General features: G+C 42.5%; 1 protein-coding gene across 3 annotated transcripts in view; it reads left to right on the top strand.

The window, feature by feature from the left end:
• The window catches only part of zmiz2 (zinc finger, MIZ-type containing 2), a 29,772-nt gene that overhangs the window by 8,095 nt on the left and 3,390 nt on the right, over positions 1-18,287 (top strand). For 2 of the 3 annotated variants that reach the window (XM_024299633.2, XM_024299634.2), the window contains exons 2-18: positions 3,095-3,196; positions 5,983-6,100; positions 7,641-7,843; positions 9,776-9,944; positions 11,074-11,292; positions 11,356-11,571; positions 12,311-12,394; positions 13,464-13,644; positions 15,271-15,412; positions 15,673-15,751; positions 15,828-15,959; positions 16,040-16,145; positions 16,756-16,913; positions 16,989-17,056; positions 17,127-17,195; positions 17,276-17,517; positions 18,090-18,211. In XM_024299633.2, the coding sequence (XP_024155401.1) occupies positions 3,147-3,196; positions 5,983-6,100; positions 7,641-7,843; positions 9,776-9,944; positions 11,074-11,292; positions 11,356-11,571; positions 12,311-12,394; positions 13,464-13,644; positions 15,271-15,412; positions 15,673-15,751; positions 15,828-15,959; positions 16,040-16,145; positions 16,756-16,913; positions 16,989-17,056; positions 17,127-17,195; positions 17,276-17,517; positions 18,090-18,211 (2,358 nt within the window). In that variant the 5' untranslated portion in view covers positions 3,095-3,146. The remainder of the gene's footprint in view (positions 1-3,094; positions 3,197-5,982; positions 6,101-7,640; positions 7,844-9,775; positions 9,945-11,073; positions 11,293-11,355; positions 11,572-12,310; positions 12,395-13,463; positions 13,645-15,270; positions 15,413-15,672; positions 15,752-15,827; positions 15,960-16,039; positions 16,146-16,755; positions 16,914-16,988; positions 17,057-17,126; positions 17,196-17,275; positions 17,518-18,089; positions 18,212-18,287) is intronic. The other variant, XM_036214383.1, reaches the window with a different exon arrangement.

Genomic DNA, 18,287 nt, shown 5'->3' with positions numbered 1-18,287 from the left:
TAGATATTTATAAAAATCGTGGCTTGGGAGAACAAAGGATTATTTTAATATTCGACTAAACAGATTATTTTTTCAGATTAGTCGACTAATATAATCATGCACAAACTGGATGTCAAGCACACATCTTAACTATCATTAGGTTTAAACTAAATAACAAACTAGATACAGCATATAGCATTACCTGTGATAATGCTAGTGTGAATGCTGTAAGCTGAATTTGGCCGTGGAAGATGCTGAAATTGATAGCTAAAACTCTGAAGCTGATAGCTGAAATCACTGAAGCAAATAGCTTAAAATGCTGAAGCTGATAGCCAGCTAAAATATGAGTTCTATGCTAAATTAGTCTAAAAAACTGAAAAAAAATCCTAAATTAGTCAAAACAGCTAGCATGCAGCTAAAATGTTACCTTAACTCAAAATTAGACTAAAAAACAAAAAAATCCTGAATTAGCCAAAATAACTAGCATGTAGCTGAAATATTACTTACACTCCAAATTAGCTTAAAAAAATCCAAAATAGCTAGCATGTAGCTAAAATTTTAGCTAAACTCCAAATAAGCCAAAAAAACCTGAAAAAGTCTTAAATTAGCTAAAATATTTGCTAAATTCCAAATTAGTCTAAAAAAAATTAAAAAAAATCCTAAATTACCCAAAACAGCTAGCATATAGCAGAAATAACAGCTAAACTCCAATATTGCCTAAAAAAACAAGCAAAAAAAATGCCAAACAGCTAGCATGTGGCTAAAATATATAGCTAAACTCCAAATTAAACCAAAAAACAAAAAAAAAAGTAGCTAGCGTGTAGTAAAAATATTAGCTAAACTTCAAAATATCCCAGAAAACAAAAAAAATAGCTAGCATGTAGCTAAAATATTAGCTAAACTCCAAATTAGCCTAAAAAACTGAAAAATCTTAAATTAGCTAAAATAGCTAGCTTGTAGCTGAAATATTCGCTAAACTCCATGAATCTAGCAGAACGCCATTATAACTTTCAGCTTTACTACACTCTGACTCCATATAATATAAAGTAACGACTGATCGACTATTAGATTAGTCGTCGACTATTTTAAAAGTCGACTAATCGAGGTAGCCCTAGGCTGAAATAGAACCGTGTTTTTGATCGTCTGGGTGAAGGATGTTAATCTACCACTGAAGATCATGGATGCCGTCGGTGTTTCAGCTTCTCTATTTGACATGAAGTCCTGGAATTGATCCTCGTTAAGTTTGGTCGCTGTCTTTGAACTGTTCAGGTTTATAGACCGAACTGATCGATCGTTAGAGCAAACGGCTCATTAGGGCCGCGGTGATTTTCATTTAAAGAGCCTCTCATTCGTCACCTTTGCACACACCGCTGTCTCTGATCCAAAGAGAAGGCCCGCTCGCCGCTGATCTGATGGGCCGTGACAGCGGCGAGGTAAGAGGGCGGGAACAGCAAAGAGGAGTTGTGGGTACAGGAAATGTCAAGCCGCTGATGCCAAACCAGGTGACAAGACGGCGAGAGCAGTAATTGCTACGTTCACTCCACGCCCCCCCTGTGCCGTTTCTCTGCGAAGTCGGATGGCGATCTGTCTTTTTGATTGAGTGGAATTCACGTCAGGTGGTCATGTGATCTGAGGGACAGCCCTCCTTCTACACAAGATGTTTGACCCAAATCTGCAAAGTGCATAAAGGAAGCGGCGGAGATGAAGGGACAGGAGGAGGGAGCGCTCAAGACTCGGATGTCGGGGAGAATTAGTAGTAACCGTCAGATAGAGAGAATCATTAGCAGGAGGTGGGAGGAGAGATGAGGCAGATCCAAACTCCTCGTGGGTTTGAGGAGGTGTGGCATGAGGACCCTTCTTCAAGGACCCCTGACTCCAGCGGTCTCTAGTCATCTCAGTTGAGACGGGTCAAACATTCCTTTGACTTTTATTCTTCTAATTAGAATTCATCTAAAACTTGTTCTGGTGTTTATCTGTTTCAGAGCATGAGGTGGGGCTTCCATGGTTTCACCAATCATGAATCTTAAATGTAATATCTTAATTCAACCTGTAGGGGGCAGTACGCCGATGGGTTTGGATCAGGAGTGTCAAACTCAATCACACAAGGGGCCATAATCTAAAACCCACCTTAGGTCGCGGGCCAAACAGGATAAACATTTATTGAACACTTAAAACTAAATTTTTAGAACCGTAACTTTTCTAACATAATTATGAACTAGATATAAAGCATTACTTGCAATAATGCTAGTGTGAATGCTGTAAACTGAATTTACTTATTCACTTATAAGCGTGCTACACCAGAATTTGTCAAAGGTTTTTAATGTTACATGTGGGGGACAGCAGGCTCCACCCACTTTTATTGAGGCTTCTGATTGGTCAGTTTATAACCTCAATAACTGGCACTACAAAAAATAGCATAAAAAATGAGGATTAATAGGAATTTGTAAATATAGATGTAAATATGTCTATAGAAGTCTATTTGAATTTGGCGTCTTGGAGCCACTTCCTGTTTGGATTGTCAGGGAAGTCCAGTTCTCATATACAGTCAATGGTTCAGACACAGTAGTTGGTTCTTGGATTGGTTTCCCACTGACAGGAGCAGAGTTGGTACTTCGAACCAGAAATTGGGTTTGTGTTGTTCTGGAGCGGTCTTCTTCTTGATTCTCCAGAACTGAGGTTTCCTTCAAGGCCCTCGTCAGTTTTAAACGGTGACTGATTAGTCGACAAATCTTTGGTGTCACGAGGCCAGATAAAGGAGCGCAGTGACCTTTCTGGAGCAGAGATATCCAGAGGAGGAGTCCTGAAGAAGCCGTGTTTGTGACAGCGAGTCGGGATCGTACGTCGCTGGAAGAGCGCGCCTCTTCACATCTCTGTTCTCTTAAATTCCTTTTGAAACCAGCAGGCTATATTTAGCTGGCCGCCCCCCCCTCAGAGGTATCGGGGCTGCAGCAGACAGCGATAGGCCAGCGTTTTGATGTGTGCAGTCCACGCACACACAGGCTGGAGCGAGCAGCTGAAAGTGGGCGGCGGCGTGTCTCGGTGCGGCCCGTAGTGATGATAAATGGTTGCTGTGCAGCAAACGAGCGGCTGGTCTTTTTGTCTTTCTGTCTGTCAGGGCTGCAGCTCCAGGACAGCGGGGGCTCTCTCATGGTCCCCCCGTTCAGCAGATGAACCCCCTCAACTCCATGAAACCCTCCCTGCCTCCCACTCCACAGAGGTACACACTCGCACTCGCACACATCCTCAGGTGAGCCGTGAGAGCGGCGGTCTGCATCAGGACCGCCGTCCATCCACCCTGTGGGAATTTAAACGGAAACATGGAGCCTGTTTGAATTCTAAAAGAAGGATTCTTGATTCCGCTTTCACACACTTTAAGTGAGTTTTGAGGGATTCTTTTTGTTTGATCCACAGAAACAACATGTTTATGAAAGACTTGGAGTGTCTGGTTTCAAACTTTAACAAGTTCTTGAATTTCTTTTCATTGTTTTTAGAAAAGCTGCAGCAGAATTTCTTCATAAAGAAATGATGAGCTGAAAAAGAAAAAAAAAATCCCCAGAAAACCTAAAATCAAGTTTTTTTCTGCCAAATTGTCAGTTCAGATGAGCACAAGTCCATATTAAAAATATGTTGGAAAACAAATCATCTTATTTTATGCTATGGTCACAATTCCAACTGCCACCACGCATTGACAGGGCATTGGCAGGTTTATTAATATTTGTCTTATTATTAATTGTGGCGTGGTCATCAGGCGTGCAGAACGGCCCACTTTTTATAAAACCTTGGCTACTGATGGTTCTTGATTTGGTCGGCTGCCGTTTGGACACATTTACACATCATCCAGTAACGCTGCCATAAACGATTATTTTATAAGTTGACGAATCGCGAATATTTTTTTTACGATTTGTTGATTAATCAGATCATGCGCAAACTGGGTGTAAAGCAAAAGCACACATCTTGACCATTATTACTTTTAAACTAACTAAAAACTAGATATATAGCATTATCTGTGATGATGCTAGTGTGAATGCTGGAAGCTGGATTTAGCCGCTGAAAATGCTAGTGCTGATAGCTGAAGATGCTGAAATTGATGGCTAAAATTACTGCAGCTAAAAGCTAAATAAAACACTGAAGTTGGTAGCCAGTTAAAATATTAGTTAAATGACAAATTAGCCTGAAAAACTGAAAGATCTAAATTAGCCAAATCAGCTAGCATGTAGCTGATATACTAGCTAAAATCCAAAATAGCCTAAAAAACAAAAAAAAAATCCTCACTTAGCCAAAAAAGCTTGTATATAGCTGAAATATTCGCCAATCTCCAAAATAGGCTGAAAAATTAAAAAAGCCTAAATTAGCCAAAATAGCAGCTCAAATATGAGCTAAACTCTAAAATAGACTAAAATCTTAACAAATGCCAAAATAGTTTTATATAATATAATATAAAGTAACAACTAATCGACTATTAAATTAGTCATCGACTATTTTATCGACTAATCACGGCAGCCGTATCATCCAATCAGAGCTTACCGATCTGTCCCGCCCAGCTATCGCCTGATTTCCGCACAACCCGACCCCTTAAAGTTGGCCAGTGAAGGATGTTGACTTTCAGATAAAAATTGTCTGGTTGGCGTGAATCTCAACGGCAGGTTCACGCCGGATGCGGGATGGAGGCCGCTTCACTTTGGTGCCCTTGTTAACCTGTGGTGTAGTTCACACCAGACGCGGAGCGCCGCGGTTCTCTGTGGCCGGCAGCGATCGTTTTGAAGTCTGGTCGCGCGAGCCGCTAGCGATCAATCCTGGCAGGAAGTTACGCCAAGACACACGAGAAAACCCAGTCAAATTTCAAAATATGATCAAAATAAAATACAGAGAAAGAAAAATGCCGTCATGATTTTGTATCTAAGCAGACTGTAGAGATGAAAGTACAATGAACACACAAACAACAATCAGACACACATTAAGATCAATGAAGTGGGCCGACTACGGAGCGTCAAGTCAGTGTGAACGTGATGGTGTGATTGTGACGCCTCTTAAAGAGGAAAAAGTCGGAGAAAACTAAAGAAAGATTTAAAAAAGAGAGAAGTCAGAAGGGAAAAAGTCACGAAGCTGCGTCGTCTTCCATCACGGTAGATTTGTCAAGGTTGCAGTGAAAATAAAAAGTTGCAAGGTGCTCAACAAATCGCAACATCCTGAACAGGGACATCTGGTGGCCAACTCGAGTCATTACAACCGTTTGCAAAGAACAGAATCGGTGACGGAAAAAGCAGTATCTGTGTTTCCATCACACATCTGCACAAAACTTTTATTTAAATTCTATACGTTTCTGAAAAAAAAAAATACAGTTTCCATGAAATCATAATTATGTGAACAAACACAAACGACTCATCCGTTAAGTCATTAAAGACGGATGGAAAGCTTTCTGCTATGCCACTAGCACTCATCATCTGTCAAAGGAGACGTCGGCGTCTTAATCGGATGAAGTGATTTTGGGGAGCAGTAATCTTACAGTGGAACTGTGGATCCATTAATTCAGCATAACACGCCCAACTTTCGATGAGCTGTGGAACCTCTCATGGCGCCCGCTAAGCTAGGTGGCTGGTCATGTGACTTATTGGAAAAAAAGTGTTTCCACTGCAGTTTTGCAAAATATGTAATTTTGATAATCCTCAGAAACCACCTCCTACAAGCAAAAACTTTATTTTAAATAATACCAAACTTTCATCAGCTGTTATGAAGTGGGAGGGGCTATAGATGCTGTGGTCTTTTCAAATGGTTTTGGAGGATAAATAAACCTGGTTCTGGTTAATTGTTAGCTTATCAAAATATTCGTGACCTTTTCCCGTCCGTCTGTGAGGCGCTGCAGTAACTGAACTCTAACAAGGCGGGGGGGGGCTCCGTTATGGCGAGGAAGCGCTGAAGCGCGCTCTGATATTGTGACATTTAGAGGTTATTGATATCTGGATGCTCTCCTCCTCACATCAACCATCCCATCGTGTCCCTTTGCAGCGCTGACGGAACCTTCATAAATGAGCCAGTCTCCTGGCAACCAGGCACCAATCAGCACGCAGGATCTCTGTCTGTAGTGACCACAGTGTGGGGCGTGACCAATCCCACGCAGAGCCAGGTAACTATTTTGTTCTTCTCAGGTTCCCCTGGATGAAACTGAACTTCTCTTTAGAAGAAAAAAGGGTCCAGCGTTTAGGATGAGGGATTCATTAGTCATAAATGTTTCCATTCCAAAGTTGAGGAAAAAGTTTCTACCTACAGCTGAGCATGTTTGCGTGACATCTGACCTCAGTGGAGTGCGCCGTCCGGATTCAAAGTGTGTTTCATTACATTTCAATCAAATACTGAAAGAGTTTGAAGAGTCTGGATTCCTTAAAGCCTTAGTCACATGCTCATTATGGGGGTTTGGGTTGTCTGGGTCGGTGGAGGGTCGTAGCGGAGCGGCGGCATCTTACGGGGAGCACAGGTTGTGTTTGGCCACTTCAAGTGAAGTAAATGGAACCATAGTCGTACGTGTGGTCGTGAATGGTGAAGTATTTGTAGTTATTTTAAGGATGATTTTAAGTTGTGTAATGCTGTATGGTGTCCTTACGAGTCAAAGTCGAGGTCCGGGGGCCGGATCCGGCCCTCCGGGTAATGACCTGATGTTATCTTGAGCTCATTTCTAAATCGTATAATTTTGACAGAATATATTTTTATGGAGAATAAAATATTGAAAGTGATTTAAGGTTTAAGTAATAATATTCCTGCCTTTTTATTATTCATATTTATGTTAAAAAGTTACAGTTTTTCTGCTAGCTTTTTGGAATATTTTGGCATTTACTACGGTTTTTAGGCTATTTTGAAGTTTAGCTAATATTTCAGCTGCATGCTAGCTAATTTAGGCTTTTTTTAAGTTTTTAAGCTGTTTTGGAGTTAGGCTAATATTTACACGCTAGCTGTTTTGGCTAATTTAGGCTTTTTTTCCAGTTTTATAAGGTATTTTGAAGATTAGCTATTTTTTTAGCTACATGCTAGCTGTTTTGGCCAACTTACGTTTTTTTCAGTTTTTTAGGCTAATTTGGCATTTAGCTAATATTTTAGCTAGCTATCAGCTTCAGCATCTTCAATGGCTAAATTCAGCTTCCAGCATTCACACTAGCATTATCACAGGTAATGTTATATATCTAGTTTATAATAATGTTAGAAAGTTTCAGTTTTAAAATGTATTTTTAGAGAGTCCAATAAATGTTTGTTCTGTTCGACCCGCGACCTCAGGTGTGTTTTGGATTTTGGCCCCCTGTGTGATTGAGTTTGACACCCCGCTCTACTCACTGAGGGGTCTACGACTTTATTTTTTGTGAGGGTCACCTGTGTGTCCTGTGACCCGCCGACAGCTCGTATCCACCTGTGAGGGCAGTTGTGACTCAGGCTTAAGAAGACAGAAAAGCTCAAACACAGCATGACCAGCAGTGACCTTAAGGATGGAGATGACAGATTTTAAAACATCAGCACCAGGACAGCTACGTTGTTGTGACAATTCTCGAGACGATGACCTTTTCTGACCTGAACAGCTCAGCTATCAGCTGTAAAATTGTTTATTTGGTTCCTGTTGGTGTGAAGTGAACCAGTTTTGAGGCTTGATCTGAGAAACAAACAGAAAACCTCTCTGTCTTTAGGTGTTCGGTGCACCCATGGGCCCTGGCGAGAGCTCCGGCGGTCACATGATGCCCGGCGGCAGCCCCGGGATGGGTGGCGCCATGGGCTCCCAGTTCATGGGGCAGCAGTCGTACGGAGACGCCGTGTCTAAAGGGTACGGCCAGCCGGTCATGTATGGACGCCCCGGCGCGGCGTACAACCCTGGGTCCGCGTACGGAGGAAGGTACGTCACTTTCATTTAAATGGAAAGTATGGAATCCTAGCAGGGACAAACTACACGCTCACTCTAAATGACTGGATTGGTGCATATTTAACTTGGATTTAAAAATCTTATTATAAATCAGGAAAAAGGTTCAACATCTAAAATAAAAGTTGCAATGTCACCGAAAACCAAAGTTTGCTGTAAAGTCAGTGGGGTAGCATTAAAAAATAAAATCATGGTCACCTTTGAATGGTCAATGTGGGATTCATCCAAATCTATGGTTCTGTTTCACTCTAAATCTTCATCTAAACTCCACCTAAACTGTACAATCCAAAGACTTGATCCATCTTCAATAGTTGCTCTGATATTAACTGCTTTCCTGTAGAACAAGAATGTCAAACTCAATCGCACAGCAGGCCAAACAAAAAAAACATTTACTGAACACTTTAAACAATGACATTAACTAAATTACTAATTCATTTAATTCGTTATTAATGAATTAAATGACTAAATTTTCAGCTGAAAATGTGAAAACGCTAAAGCTGATAGCTGAAAACGCTGAAGCTGATAGCGGACAATTTGAAAACGCTGAAGCTGATAGCTGAAAACGCCGAAGCTGATGGCTGAAAACGCTGAAGCTGATGTCTGAAAACGCTGAAGCTGATAGCTGAAAACGCCGAAGCTGATAGCTGAAAACGCCAAGGTGATAGCTGAAAACGCTAAAGCTGATAGCTGAAAACGCCGAAGCTGATAGCTGAAAACGCCGAAGCTGATAGCTGAAAACGCTAAAGCTGATAGCTGAAAATGCCGAAGTTGATAGCTGAAATTCCGAAGCTGATGTCTGAAAACGCTGAATCTGATATCTGAAAACGCTGAAGCTGATAGCGGAAAATTTGAAAACGCTGAAGCTGATGTCTGAAAACGCTGAAGCTGATAGCTGAAAACGCCGAAGCTGATGGCTGAAAACGCTGAAGCTGATAGCTGAAAACGCTGAAGCTGATAGCGGAAAATTTGAAAACGCTGAAGCTGATTGCTAAAAGCGCTGAAGATAATATCCAGCTAAAATATTAGCTAAATGCCAAATTAGCCTTAAAATCTGAAAAAATAGGTTAGCCAAAACAGCTAGCATGTAGCTAAAAAAAATTGCTAGACTTCAAAATAGCCTAAGAAATCTTAATAAATGCCTAAATACCAAGAGTCCAGAAAGCTAGCAGAATGTAAATTTTTAAAACTGTAACTTTTTAGCATAATATGAATAATAAATATGCAGGAATATTATTCCAGAATAAATCAACTTGAACCTTAAATAACTTTCAATATTTTACTCTCTATAAAAATATATTTTGTCAAAATTATACAAGCTAGAAATGAGCTCAAGATAACATCGGGGCATTAATAACAATAAATAAAATGATCTGGAGGGCCGGATCCGGCCCCCGAGCCGTGACTTTGATGCATATAGAATATTGACACTTCAAGATCTAATATGTTAAAAGAAAAATGCATCAATAAAAATGTGATTCATTTATGGAAGTATTATGATTAACAGAAGTAAAAATTATCATTTTCTTCTGGAGTAACTTTTTTTCTTTAGGTTAACAACAAAAAAAAACTTAAAGAAAAAGAATGAAGTAAATCATGATTTTTGTTGAGTTCTAGGGACTTAAGAGTTTCTAAAATATCCAGAAGATGTTAAAGATGATGAGAACACCAAAGCTTTAACTCCAGTGTTTACATTCTTTCACCTGCTAATCTCGTTAATTCTAAGTGGACACAAGCAGCCTTTCACTTTACTGTGAGAAAGAAATAAGCAAAAAAAGGTTCTAAATTTAAAAACCTCTCAGTTTAACTCCAAAAAGCCTCACATGTTCGGAGTTTTTCATGTTTCATGATGAATCGCTTCCCGCCGTGTCATCGTTTGACTCACGCCGGTTCACTCGGTTCTCCCCGCAGTTACTCCGGAAATGGCGGAGGTGCCGGTCTGGGCGTGCGGCCAGCCTCGGATTTCACCCAGGCTGCGGCCGCCGCTGTTGCCGCTGCCGCCGCTACGGCAACCGCCACCGCCACGGCGACTGTTGCAGCGATCCAGGAAAAGCAAAACCAGGAACTGAGCTACGGCCAGGTAAACGCCACCGCCAGAACACCTCCTGGTGGGTTTGAGACTTTTCTCCGTCCTTGTTCCTGGTGATATGGCCGAGACAGAGCCTGACCTGAGGTCAAAGGTCGCCTCCGGAAGCTTCAGTCAGCTGTGATTTTGGCGTCGCTGCTAATCAGCTGGTCACGCAGATTCATGACACATGCTTCTTCTCAGCAGCAGAGACAGTGCATGACTCAACACTTTTATGTCGGTCTCAGGATGATGCTGAGTCAGCAAAGATGTTTTCAGATGTTTGTCTGAAGCAGCAGTTGGTGGATGTAATCATATGAATGTATTGACAATATATTCATATATGGAAATAATATGTTTTTAAAAACGACAAATATTGTCATTTTCACATATGGTAAAGTACTAAACACTTTATATATTGAAATCATAAAATGTGTCAAAGTCAAGGCCCGGGGGCCGGATCCGGCCCTCCAGGTAATCCAATCCGGCCCTCCAGATCATTTTATTTTATTGTTATTAATGACCCGATGTTATCTTGAGCTCATTTCTAACTTGTATAATTTTGACAAAATATATTTTTATGGAGAGTAAAATATTAAAAGTTATTTAAGGTTTAAGTTGATTTATCCTGGAATAATATTCCTTTTTATTATTCATAATTATGTTAAAAAGTTTAAAAAAATTGGCATCCTGCTAGCTTTTTATACTATTTTGACATTTAATACGATTTTTTTAGACTGTTTTGGAGTTTAGCTAATATTTCAGCTACATGCTAACTGTTTTTGCTATTGCTAACTTTTTTTTAGGATATTTTAATATGACGTCACTGATTTCTCAAAGTGAAAATGGAATAAATTCGAACATTTCATGATGTTTATTTATGACTCCACTGTGTTCTGATGGTGAAAATGTGGATGGTTTATTCAAAAATTACATTTAAACACGTTTTTTTGTTCGAGATTGTTCGACTGCAATGCATTGTGGTCTACGTTAGCTAATCTAGTGACCATCGATGCATGCTAGACTTCTGGGAAGTCTGGATTTTGGAATTAGTCGATCCAGACACCGCTAAAAACGGCAAACGCACTAAATGGTGATTTGGGGGAATTCGGACACAACCTGTTTTCTGTTGTCCCTCCCACAGATGGGCGGGGCATCCTCTTACAGCACCCAGTTCCTGTCTCATTCGGGCCCCCGTGGCCCCCCAGGGATGAACCCCGGCGGGATGGTTCCCTCCAGACCCGGACAGCCGCCTCCCTCTGGGGGCCTGTATCAGTCTCACCCCGCCCAGGCCCAGAGGATGCCTCTGTACGGGGGCTACACGGGGGGGCAGCAGGGCCTGAAGCGCCCCTTCCACTCAGAGGTCAGTCGGCGGTTTTCATCGGCGAGCACCAGGAGTCTGGATTGACCTGCCGCCTCTTTTCAGGGTTTTCCGGGGCAGCAGTACGGTTCCGGGGGGATGTCCGGGTACCCCAGCCAGCCTCTGCAGTACCCCACCGGTCCACAGCAGCGATGCGCCCCCTCACCCTCCTACCCCTCCAGCCGGATGCCCCACATGGGGCAGTACTCCTCTGGGTCGCACAACCCAGCGCAGTTCCCCCCCAGCGCCGGCCAGCCCAACCCTCCCCCCCAGTATTATAAGGTGACCCGATCTGCTTCACTTGAATTCATTGTGATGAAAACTCAAACATGGAAGTGAAACCCGGTTCTCTTTAAAACCTCCGGTTCAGTTTGAACTTGACCTGTGGGGTCTTCAGGATTTTCAGCTATCAGTTTCAGCATCTTCAGCTGTTAAATTCAGCTTACAGGATTCACACTAGCATTATCACAGGTAATGCTATATATCTAGATCATATCTAGACCCCTTATGGGATTGAGTTTGACACCAGTGTCGTACCTGTCCCGGCTACTGAAGGCAGGACACACCCTGGATGTAATTATCAATATTTTTGTAGAGCTTTTTAAAATAAACAAATCTGATCTCTAATCATGATCTGTGTTTTCCATGCATAAACACAGACGTCACTCCATGTAGCGATCAGGCTAAAAACGTTAGCTGGTAGCTCCTCCCACAAGCATCTGGGCCGTGAAGCTTGTGAACACTTTTTTGGACAGACGGCAAGCGGGAAATTTTACACTAGTCAAAACAGAGACATCCGACCCAAATTTTGATTTGCAAATTCTGTTTTGTGTGAACGCAGCCTCAGAACAGCCAAAAACATCTTGAAAACGGCCTGAAAACAGCGCCCTCTAGTCGTTTTAGCCAAGCAGATCCACCATCAGTTTATTCACATTTATCCTCGGTCTGAATCTGTTAGTTTCCTGTTTGTGTTGTGACACTGTTAACCGATTGTGTTTTTTGTTTTTTTTCTGGTTTGCAGTCGGAGCCTTTCAACGGTCAGAGCGGCCTGCCGCCGGGAGGGACGGGGGGCTACAACGCCTTCACCCAGGCAGCGGTGAACGGGGTAAAACGGTTTACGTCTTTGACATTTTACAGGGGTGTAAAAAAAAAAAAAAAAAGCATTTGTGTTTAACCCTTTAACACCTGAGACGTTGCTGATGATGCTTAAACAGAAACTCTTTAACATATTGTAGCTTTTCAATCGTTTATGTTGTCAACTTAATTCCAGCAGATTCTTTTAAGATTCATTTCCATTCCTTAAGATTCAGTTAAGACAGAGGAGTCAAACTCAGTCTCAAAATCCAAAACACTCATTTAAATGTATGTAACACTCTAAAACTAAATTTTTAAGACTTCTTTAAAACCGTAACTTTTTAACATGATTATAAACTATATAAATGTAGCATTACCTCTGATAATGCTAGCATGAATGTAAAAGGGGAATTTGGCCATTAAAGATGCTAGTGCTTGATAGCTGAAAACACTGAAGCTGATAGCTGAAAACACTGAAGCTGATAGCTGAAAACACTGAAGCTGATAGCTGAAAACACTGAAGCTGATAGCCAGCTAAAATATTAGCTAAATGCCAAATTAGCCTCAAAAGTTGGGTTAGCCAAAACTGCTAGCATGTAGCTGAAAAAATAGCTAAACTACATAATAGCCTAAAAAATGAAGAAAAAAAGCCTAAATTAACCAAAACAGCTAGCATGCAGCCTAAAATAGCCTAAACTGAAAAAATCCCTAAATTAGCCAAAACTGCTAGCATGTAGCTGAAATATCAGCTAAACTCCAAAATAGCCTAAAAAATCTTAGTAAATGCCAAAATAGTCCAAAAAGCTACAGAATGTCAATTTTTAAAACTTTAAAACTGTAACTTTTTAACATAATTCTGAATAATAAAAAGGCAGGAATATTATTCCAGAATAAATCAACTTAAACCTTAAATAACTTTCAATATTTTACTCTCCATAAAAATATATTTTGTCTAAATTCCACAAGTAAGAAATGAGCACAAGATATCATCGGGTCATTAATAACAATAAAATAAAATGATCTGGAGGGCCGGATAGAATTATTAAATTACTAAATTATTAAACATATCTGCGATGAACACGGCTGTCTTCGTCCCCCAGCCCGCTCGAGGCGGCGGCGTGATGCCCGGGTACCCCACCTCGCCGATGGGAGGGAACCCCACCCCTCCCATGACGCCCGGAAGCTCCATACCTCCCTACCTCTCTCCAGGCCAGGACACCAAACCGCCATACCTCCCACCTGACACCAAACCCAACATCATCGCCCAGCCGCCCCCTACAGGTGAGGCGTGTTATGACACGCCGGTGAGTGTCACGGGATGAACACGTCACATGGATAACAAATGAGATTAATCAACGATTTCATGGAAAATCCTGGATTTCCCTCTGTGGAAGTGCAGCCCAGGGAGCGAGGAGACGATGAACCCTCTTTTGAGGAGGTCCCCAATATTTTCAGAGCTTCTGCCTAACAAACGGACGCGAGCTTCAGCTACGTCTGACTTTTAAGGTGGTATGGAGAAAGAAAGCTAAATAAACTGACACAACTGTTGTAAAACTGATATTTTCTAAATATAATATAAATCCACCGTGTCTCCAACTTTGTTATCTGTGTGAAACAGTCGCGTATTAGCCAGAGCGCCTTCCGCTACACGACAACTGTCTCAGTAATTCTATATATCGAGGAAGACTCCTGTAAACAGCAGCTTTGTTGTTCTTTGAAGTCACTGGACCTGCTCTCCCAGAAGAAATGCTCCAAACACGTTTTATTGTTTGGTTTTTGTTAGCTTTTAGCTGCTAGCTTAGCAATCCAGCTAGCCACTTTAAGTCACATGACCAGAATCCAGCAGTTTTCCAAAATAAAACTTCTGTCAGGATCAGAAAATAAACCAAACAAAATAATCATGTATTTCTTTATTTCTGTCTGCGGTGGTTCCGTGTGACCCATGGACCGGTTCTGGTCTGCGACCCGGGTTTGGTGACCACTGCACCAAAGAACGTCTTGAAGTTGAGTCATGGCATCTGAACTTTGCTTAAGTCCAGTGGGGCTACCACGATTAGTCGACTAATCGACTATTAAAATAGTCGATTAGTTGTTTCTTTATATTATATGGAGTTGGAATTTAACAAAGTTGAAAATTATAATGTCATTCTGCTAGCTTTATGGACTATTTTGGCTTTTGCTACAATTTTTTAAGGCTATTTTGCGGTTTAGCTATTTTTTCAGCTACATGCTAGCTGTTTTAGGTAATTTCGGCTTCTCTTAAAAAATTTTTTTAGGCTATTTTTTAGTTAGGCTATTATTTATACGCTAGCTGTTCTGGCTAATATTGGCTTTTTTCAGTTTTTTGGACAATTTTGAAGTCAAGTTATTGTTTTCGGCTACATGCTAGCTGTTTTAGCTAATTTAGGCTTTTTATTAAGTTTTTAGGCCATTTTGGAGTTTAGCTAATATTTCAGCTATATCCTAACTATTTTGGCTAATTTAGTATTTTTTCAGTTTTTAGGCCATATTTCAGCTGCATGCTAGCTTCTTGGCTAACTTGGGCTTTTTTTCAGTTTTTTAGGCTAATTTTAGCTGGCTATCAGCTTCAGCGTTTTTAGCTATCAATTTCAGCATCTTCAATTACCAAATTCAGCTTCCAGCATTTACACTAGCATTATCACAGGTAATGCTATATATCTAGTTTTTAGTTTGTTTTAACCCAATGATGGTTAAGATGTGTGCTTTACATCCAGTTTGGACATGACCCGATTAGTCGACTAATCAGAAAAAATAATCTGTGATTTATTAATTTGTCGACTACTAAAATAATCGTTTGACCTAAAGTCCAGGTGCCATGACTCATCTTCAACACCTGGATGAAGAAGGAGAACCTTCTTCCTCTTAAGGTCACGTTTTCTTCTGAAGGTAACCCCAGCGACGACCTGCGCCTGACGTTCCCCGTCCGAGACGGCGTCGTGTTGGAGCCGTTCAGATTGGAGCACAACCTGGCCGTCAGTAACCACGCCTTCCAGCTCCGAGACCCGGTCTACAAAACCCTGATGATGAGGTGAGGACCACGTTCCTGTTTCTGCTTCATCGTTCAAAGTTTGATGGCTTTTGTCAGGCGTCGTCTGGACTTTCAGATTGACAAACCTCAGTTTTGTTGGATTAAAGCAGATTATTTTAATCCTCCGACACAGAATCTGATTTTAAAAATTTAGAAAGAAACCTTTGATGCTGGTGTTCTGGGTTGAACCACCAGAACCAGAAACAAACCCCGATCCTCCCACCCAGACCTCTAAAGCTGTGCTCTGTCGCCCCCCACAGGCCGGACCTGGAGCTGCAGTTCAAGTGTTACCACCACGAGGACCGACAGATGAACACCAACTGGCCTGCCTCGGTGCAGGTACTTTCTCCTGACTCGCCGTAACCATGGCACCACAGCACAGGAAGTCTTGATCAGGACGCCCTCCTCTCTGCAGGTCAGTGTCAACGCCACGCCGCTGTCCATCGAAAGAGGCGACAACAAAACCTCCCACAAGCCCTTGTACCTGAAGCAGGTGTGCCAGCCGGGCCGCAACACGGTGCAGATCACAGTGACGGCCTGCTGCTGCGTGAGTCCCCGCCCCCTTCCCCGACAGTTGAGGTGTTGCCGCTCTCACCTGAACACCCCCCCCTCTCTGTTTGCCTCCAGTCCCACCTGTTCGTGCTGCAGCTGGTGCACCGGCCGTCCGTCAGGTCCGTCCTGCAGGGCCTGATGAAGAAGAGGCTGCTGCCGGCCGAGCACTGCATCACCAAGAGTGAGTCCTGAGCGAGACGGATCAGATCTGAGATTACACTCGTTCTAAAAGTGTCGACGTCAGGCGCAGTTTGGATTCTTGCAGCAGATGAATCACATTGGTCAAGTTATGTTAAAAAGTTACAGTTTTAAAGTTTTAAAATGTAGTTCTACAGTGTTTAATTAAAGTTTATCCTGTTCAGCCCGCGACCAAAGGTGTGTTTTGGATTTTGGCCCTTGTGTGATTGAGTTTGACACCCGTGTCGTCGCATGTCCCGGCTGCTGTTGGACGAAGGCAGGCCCCTCCTCCTCCTCACATGATCCCTTTGTTTACACTCTCTCCCACTAGCTTACAGCTCCTCACATTCCCCAGTCTAACATTGCAGTACAAGGAGATGGCGAGCAATATTGGAGCTCAGGTCTGCGGGGTCAGCCACGCTTGTGTGTTCCTTAAAAGTATCCGTGCTGCGCGTTCAAGTTCCACTCAAAACTTTTATGTTAAATAACATTTTTTGATTCTTGATTATTTAAAATTCACAAAATGATTGAGAATAGTTTGTGGAGTCGTCTAATAATCAGCCGTCAATGTGGGAGGAGCTTCCGACTCCTGACCTGTCCCCTCTTTGCTTCAGTCAAGAGGAACTTCAGCAGCGGCACCATTCCCGGGACGCCGGGCCTGAACGGGGAGGACGGCGTGGAGCAGACGGCCATCAAAGTGTCCCTGAAGTGTCCGATCACCTTCAGGCGAATCCAGCTGCCGGCGCGGGGCCACGACTGCAGACACATACAGGTGAGCTGCGCTGCCGCTCGGCGCTCGCCGTCGGGCCGGCCCGTCCTCACGTTTGGACCCGCTTCTGCTCCCCAGTGTTTCGACCTGGAGTCGTACCTGCAGCTGAACTGCGAGAGGGGGACCTGGAGGTGTCCGGTGTGCAAGTAGGTGTGACCGCACTCGCACTGCCGAGCTCCGTCAGAGCGGAAGTGAACCGGCTGCTGTGTTTTGCAGTAAAACGGCGCTGCTGGAGGGGCTGGAGGTGGACCAGTACATGCTGGGGATTCTGGTCTACATCCAGAAGTGAGTCCCCGCCCCCTAAACTCTGCACAGACCGACTCCTGAGCTCAGACCAGGATGACAGCTTCTGCTTCCCTCCGCAGCTCCGAGTACGAGGAGATCACCATCGACCCGGTGTGCGGCTGGAGGCCGGTTCCGGTCAAACCGGACCTGCACATAAAGGAGGAACCCGACGGTCCGGTCCTGAAGCGCTGCCGCACCGTCAGTCCGAGTCACATGGTTCTGCCCAACGTGATGGAGATGATCGCGGCGCTCGGCCCGGCGGCGTCGCCGTACCACAGTCTGACAGCAGGGGGCAGAAACAGCCCCGACTACGGCCGGCCAGGTGACCCGCCCACAAGGCCCCGCCCCCTCCATATTTAAAACTTGAAAAATAAGTAACCATAGCGATAACGAGAAAACTTCATCAACTAAAAAATACAGTTCTTACCTTTTTGCAGGTTTATTTAGATTTAAAGATTTGAAAATGTTTTAAATTCTGCATATCTGTAATTTAAAAAAATAATATTTATTTATTTTTTTATGTTTATTACATAATTACACACAATTTTTGAATAAGAACTCTTCGTACAAACTGAGTAAATATTCACTTACTTAAAGGATACATTATTTTGAATGAAACTTTATTCATCATTTTACAGCTCAAACAAACAATAAAAAACAAATAATATTTTATTTATAGATGGAAAAAAAATTGAAAACTTGACTTCAGTATTTTACTAGTAAATGTATTGTGTATCCAAAAGAAATAATAAAATAAACCAAAAATTTTACATCTATTTAAGCAAAAATTTAAATGAAATTATAGATTTCTATCAGATTGGATTAAAAAATGATAAATAAAAATAAAATAATACTGTGTATACTGTATGTCAAATCCAATGTTTTTTCCCGTAGGGAGTCAGGGGTTTTCCAGTCAGTCCGGATTCACAGACTTCCCTAACACTCCTGGAACTCCGACACTCGGGGAGTACGGCCCCTCCGGACCCCCCCCTCCGCTCCCGTACCAGCCCGACCAGGTGAGGCGCCTCTTCAAAAAGTAGACGACATGTTGGTGGTTTCCTCTCAGTTCAGGGATTTGAACTTTTGCCTCTT

The sequence above is a fragment of the Oryzias melastigma genome, linkage group LG12, assembly GCF_002922805.2.
Source record: "Oryzias melastigma strain HK-1 linkage group LG12, ASM292280v2, whole genome shotgun sequence".
NCBI classification, from domain to species: domain Eukaryota; kingdom Metazoa; phylum Chordata; class Actinopteri; order Beloniformes; family Adrianichthyidae; genus Oryzias; species Oryzias melastigma.
Note: the sequence above shows the minus strand (reverse complement) of the source record. Positions and strands in the feature narration are given on the sequence as shown.